General features: G+C 31.9%; 1 protein-coding gene across 1 annotated transcript in view; it reads left to right on the top strand.

Annotated features, from left to right (window-relative positions):
• TMPRSS2 (transmembrane serine protease 2) overlaps positions 1-6,710 on the top strand; it is a 98,107-nt gene that overhangs the window by 21,586 nt on the left and 69,811 nt on the right. The window contains exon 3 of the mRNA XM_074300487.1: positions 3,307-3,380. Within this exon, the coding sequence (XP_074156588.1) occupies positions 3,366-3,380 (15 nt within the window). The 5' untranslated portion in view covers positions 3,307-3,365. The remainder of the gene's footprint in view (positions 1-3,306; positions 3,381-6,710) is intronic.

A 6,710-nucleotide genomic window follows, 5' to 3' on the forward strand; every position in this document is an offset into this window, starting at 1 on the left:
ATGTCTTTATCATAGATAAATTTGTTCTATAGTAAATAAAATGACTGGCTCCTATATGCTTAATTGCTTATTTCTTATGGCTTTAAAGCTGGATTGATTGGTTATGTACATGAATTTTTATCATAGTGAACCCCACATGTTCATTAAAATGATAACAATTTACATTGATTGGAGTTGTGTAGCATATTTTGTATATATCTCATTAAAGTCTTGTAATAACCCTGTATGGTAAATACTATTACCCCCATTTCATAGAGAAAGAAACTGAAGCTAGGCTAATTTAGGTGACCTGCTCCTTCACATATAGCTGCCTTTCTTTAGCTCTATAAGTTACAGAGAACTATATTTTCCCTCTACCTTTCCCCTACTTGCTGCCTGAATATGACTCTCCATCTTTGTATTAGACTTTTATCTCAAATCCTTGGGACAAACGATTCTCAATCCTAAAGGACTTGAAAAGGACCCTTTGCTTTTACAGAAATACAGCTTTCTATTTATTCATATTTCCTCAGTTATGTATATTTTTTAACATTTTAGTTTATTATCTTTTTACATCCCTGTCTTTTAAATTTTTGAATTCCAAACTCTTTACCTCTATTTTACCCCTTTCCACAGCGATATATCAATTATGTAAATGAAATCATACAAGACATTTCCATATTAGCTTTATGCAAAAAAAAAAGGCAAGAAAAATTTAAAAAGTATATTCCAATTTTTCACTCAGAATTTATTAGTTCTCTTTCTGGAGATGAATAACATTTTTTCATTATGAGTACTTTGGAGTTGTCTTATATCTGAAATTATTGTATTTTCAGACTTGATCACCATTGCATTACTGTTACTTTGTACAATGATCACTCAGTTCTAATGTGACTTTGTATTATTTCATATAGCTCATGCAATGTTTTTTGAAACCTGTCCCCTGCCGCATAATTTCTTATAACAGAGTAGTACTCCATCACAATCATATGCTTCTTCAGCCCTTTTGCAGTTGATGAGATTCCCTTTAATTTCCAGTTCTTTGCCATAACAAAAAGGAGCTGTTTTAAATATTTTTGTACATATAAGGCCTTTTCCTTTTTTCTTTGTACTCTTTAGGGGAGAGAACTAGTATTGGTATTGCACAAAGGGCGTGTGCAGTTTATATAACCCTTTGAACAAAGTTCCAAATTGTTTTTCATAATGGTTGGATCAATTCATCACTTCACCTGCAATTAGCCTATTCCCTGCCCCCCTCATTTTTCTCTAGCATTTGTCATTTCTGATAGATGTAAGGTGATTACCTTGCATCTTAAAATAATTCTGAATTATTTTAATTAGTAGTTCTCAAATCAGTAGTTATTCAGAGCATTTTCTTTTTCTTGAGGCAAATGGGGCTAAGTGACTTGGTCACACAACTAATAAATGTCTGAGACTATATTTGAGCTTAGGTCCTCCTGACTCCAGAATTAGTGTCCTATCCACTGAACTACTTCCCTGCCTCTAGAACATTTTTTATATATATTATATATACATATATAATATATGATATTATATTTATTTAAATATATATTTAATATAATATATAGCTTTAATTTCTTCTGAAAATTGCACATTTATATCTTTTTACTACTCATCAACTGGAGAATTGCTTATATTTTTAAAAATTGACTCAGCTTTATATTTAGTAAATATTTGAGAAATGAAACCTTCATCAGACAAACTTGCTGTAAATTTTTTTTGATACTACAGAATTTTCTATGTTATATTTTAGCATAATGAATCCTTTAATTAGGCTTATTTTTACTTTGTCTGAGATCATACCCTTGATATTTTTTTTAACTACAGCCAAAGCCTAGTAGATTCTGCATCAGACCTTTGTATTAACTCTGTATAAGTGTGTGTGTGTGTGTGTGTGTGTGTGTGTGTGTGTGTTTGGTTTGGTTTTAAGTGTGTATGTTGTAAACAACATAGTGGCGGATTCTGGTTTTTTAATGTGCTGTTTACAGTTTAGGGTGGCCTCATCCCATTAACATTTTTAATTTTTCCTCTACTTCTCATCTCTTTCTTTTCCTATTCCAGGACTTTTTGTCAATTTTATGTCCAATTAGCATTTTTCTTTGAGTCTTTTTTTGACAGCTTTTGTCGTTGTCGTTGTTGTTGTTGTTGTTGTTGTTGTTGTTGTCTTATGAGTTTGTCTTGATCTTTTCTGACACCACAGAAGCTGTTTCCAAGACAATTTAAATAGTTTTCTTCTTCTTTTCCCAAGATATTTGACTTCACATTTTATACTCAAATTGGACTTTGCTCTCCTGTGGTTGGAGAGATACTGTCTTTTAAGCTTCAGGCTTTTCCATGCTGCTGTTTTTGGAGTACTTAAGGGATTCTGCAAGTTTATCTTCCAAATGGTATGATCCTAGGAAAAATGTGGTCCTAATGGTGGTCTTTTACCCAGGAAGGGCCCTTGTCCACCTCAGCCACAGTGGTAGCATTCCTGTTTGTTTTAGAACTGTGATCAGGGGTCCTGCATTCTTTTGACTCACTACCTGCTCTCTTTTCCACCCTGGAATTGTGACTCAGAACTGTGTACAATAGAGATGCTAATGAATGCCAGCTATACCTGAGACAGCAAAAAGTCTCCTGTAATCTCTTTCTGGCCTATTTTCTGACTCTCTTGGATCCATCTCTTGTCTGAGAGCTCCTGAAGCTATTGCTTCTGTAGGTATGGAGTACAGACAGGCCTCCACTGTGGATAGAGACTTCTGCTGACCTTTTAAGTTTTTTTAGGCTATAAAAATATCTTACCTCAACTTTTTATTACCTCTCCAAAATTTGATTTGAGGAATTATTTTAATGTTTGGAGGGTGATTAGTTATCTTAAAAAAAAAAAAAAAAAAAAAAAAAAAACCTTACTGTTTTTAGTTGTATAGGTTGTTTGAATCTCCAGAAATGGATAAACAAGACAGGTATGGTGGAAAGAAGCCTGACCTTGGAATGGGGAGAATTTGGTTGTAGTCACAAACTATGCAGTCAACTCAGTGGATGACCATAAGTAAGATGCTTTGGACTTCAATATTTTTATGTAATAATTGATGATATTGAACATTTAAAATCTTTTCTGGCTCTAAAATTCTGTGTTATTGGGGGTAAGGGGGGGAACAGGAAAATGAAGAGGATTAATATCAGTTGAAATTGGCATTTTTTCCTTCTTCCCAATTTAAGTTAACGAAATTATTACAATAACCTTTGAAGATAACATTAGAAATAATCAGATAACTTTAGAACAATTGTTACAAAATAATACATGCCTTTTATTTATTCTTCTAGGTCATTAGGAATTCTTCAAATACTTTAGATTACCTGATGCTGTTGCTGTTAAAACCAAAATGGCTTTAAATTCAGTAAGTTAATTATTATCTTTTGTTCTTTATTTTGTTCTTTAACTGCTTCTGTCAATTTCATTGGTAACACGGGCCATGGTTTTAAAATCTATTATTTGAACAATGAACAAAGATATATACATTTTCTAATTTTGCCAGTAATTTTCCATTTTAGAGGTGAGTCTAAGGACCAGCTTCAGAGTGACCTAGTCTTAGACTTATGAAGTGATGATGCCTATGGGAATAATCTATGATACAATATCCTGGTATCCATTGTATACATTTCCATCATATTACCATTTTCTCTCTCTCTCTCTCTTTTTTTTTGACATGCAGAGATTAGAGAAGGAAGATGGTGGAAAAAGAAGGAAAAGTAGAAAGGAGACCTGTGATTAAAAAGAATGGGCATGAGAAATAGGAAAGGGTGTGTGTGTGTGTGTGTGTGTGTGTGTGTGTGAGAGAGAGAGAGAGAGAGAGAGATTAGAGTTCATTTATGTATAAAAGAAGAAAGAAAACTAAGAAGCTGTTTCATAGTCATACATTTCTTCCTTATTGAACTGGGAGATACTGGCTTTTATTTCCAAAACTTCCTCTTTTAGATAAAGAATTATTGTAAAAGGCTGAAACTGAGTAGGTGCACTGGAATCAGACAACCCAGCACTATGGCTAGTTACCTATTGGACAATACTCTATTAGCATATGCTTGGAAAATAGCCCTTCCCACTATTCTGTGCTGGCTCAATCTTTTGGTGTATACAGATAATTGTAGGAGGGATTGGGGGTGGGGGCAGAGTAAGACAAGTCAGAGTCACTTTTGTGGTGGAGAAGGGAGGTAGTGGAAAGCTTATGTCCATTCCCTTCACTTTAGGGGGAGACCCCTAAAGACCAAGAATAAAGATCAAGGACTTTTGCTTATCCTGACTCTGGCTGATTCTAAGGCATCTACGGCTAACCTGGACTTCACGAATTACTGATCCCAACTCTACAGTCTCTTCTATTTACATACCTGTGAACAGTAGTCTTTATAGTTGTTTTTCTCTTTTAAATCTAGAAATATATCACGCTGTTTAATAGGATGTGTACCTCTTTCCATTTTTTCCCCCCAGTATATTTTAAATTTTAAATCATTTTATTTTTGATAACTCTATAGCTGTGTCAAATTGATTTCTTTTTAATGTGATTGAATTTCTTTTTTAATAATTTGATTTCTCAAATGGTTTCAATGTAGATTTAAAAAATGTTTACAAGCTTTTTAAAAAATGTCTTTGTTCCTTTTTGGGCCTACCATGACAACATTAAAATGAAGAATTATATATAGGGTTCCTTTTTTTTTTTTTTTTTTGTTTTGTTTTGTTTTGTTTACCATTATACTCTTTGGACTATAAGGGACTATAAAGAGATATATTGATGAGGAAGTGGCAGAATAGTTAATACTAGTCAGACAATATTTGCTTATTCATTTAATAGGAATGTTCCTTTGGAGGTAACAGTGTAAATACTGTTTTAATTATTAAGCTGCCATGGCATGTGAGCATGACCTGCTTTTTAGAATGCATGATAAAAAGATGCACAATCATGATAGTTAAAATTTATATACAACTTTAAAATGTAAAACATTTTACTTACCTCATTTGATCTTCATAACAATTGTGTGAAATGGGTACTATTAGGATACTGTAATGTTTTGTATATAACACCCCCATTTTGCATATAATATCATGCATATGACATTTGTTGAAAGTTTATAAAAGTTTAATTTTACTAATGAAATGATCATAACTTGTCAAAGTTTGAATTTTAATATGAAAGGAATTAACAAAAATGTAGAAGGTATATAATAAAAATTCAAAATTTATTTTTATGATAAATATATTAATTCATGTAAACATTTGAAATATACTATGTATAAAGCACTTTCATCCTGTTATATTAAATAAGTTTTATGGTATTTTGTTTTTGTCCAGTTTTCTCCATGTGTGTATGTATACAGCTTTTTAATTTTATTGTTCAGTGAGAGATCCTTCTTTCTAATAGAAGTTAGGCTTCTCTCATACCCTACCACAAACATTAATATGAATAGTAAAATGTGAGAAAATGTCTTTTAAAAAGAAAATAGAAACAAGAAAACAAGAACACCTGAAATAGATAAAGTGCTAGTGACAATGTAGATGAGGAAAAATAGAAACAAATTTCCCTCTAAGATAATGTTTTAAATGATGTATTTTTAAAAATTTATGGAAGAATTAACATTGGTATAAGAAAGAATAAGATTTTCAAATTAAGTTAACTTATTCTTTGATGTTTTGTGCATTCAATGCAAAAGTGAGAAAAGGTGAGGATACTTGGAAATATATAAAAAGAATGGTTCAAGAGAAAGAAACAAGAGAGCTTGAAGGTTCTATATCACTCAGAAAGAAGCTGAAGATCTTAATTTAAAAATATTGTTAGGACATCACAGTAAAAAAATTATGGAAGTAGAATTGTCCCTGGGTCAACTGTTTGAACACTCATATCATTTCCTCATCAAAATAGAAAATAGAATTTATAATAAACATGAAAACATCATAATGAGAAAAAAGAAATAATGCAAAATGAGTATATTACAGAATTATTAAAATATGCTCTTGAAAAATGGAAAAATTGGAATCGGGCAACAGAAGAAACACTGACAATAATTTCATGGAGATGTTAAACCAATGCAAAATAATTGCTATAGTAAGTTGCAAATGCCTTAGGAAATATTTGACTCAATTGCCAAATAGAAACTATGTAAAAGCAACAATAGATTAGAGTGTATACTTGTATGTAAAGTTTACCAAGAAAAAAAGAATGATGGATTATCTGACTTAAACCAGAGAGAAGCATTGGAAGGTAAAATCAATCTCTCTTTCTTCTTCCCTGTTGCTCCTCCCCTCAAAGAAGCTTGTCAAGATATTTAAGAAAATTATCCCAAGGGCTTTCAAGGATAAAAAAAGATTAAGGATTGCAAAAAAGAAGAAAAATTAAAAACATCTGCAAAAATTATGTTAAACAACATAATTCAAAAAGAAACCCAATATACATATATACTCATTTGAAACCTACACATCATAATCCTTGAATTGTTTACTTCCATGGAGTAGAAATAGCACAAAAGGGAATAAAGAATGGAGTAGTAGCAGAATTGAATCAAATATATAGAGAGGTAATCTCTGCTGAAGCTGATATTATTGGGAAGACATTGAGGGACTGAATATAAATTAGGAAGAAGATTGATTAAATGATTTGAAAGTAGGGGAAGGTACTAAAGTGGGGGGAAAACCCGAGACATTATTGATACAAAAAAAGGTGACTGGGAAAATAACAACCTCT

The sequence above is a fragment of the Sminthopsis crassicaudata genome, chromosome 3, assembly GCF_048593235.1.
Source record: "Sminthopsis crassicaudata isolate SCR6 chromosome 3, ASM4859323v1, whole genome shotgun sequence".
Lineage (NCBI taxonomy): Eukaryota > Metazoa > Chordata > Mammalia > Dasyuromorphia > Dasyuridae > Sminthopsis > Sminthopsis crassicaudata.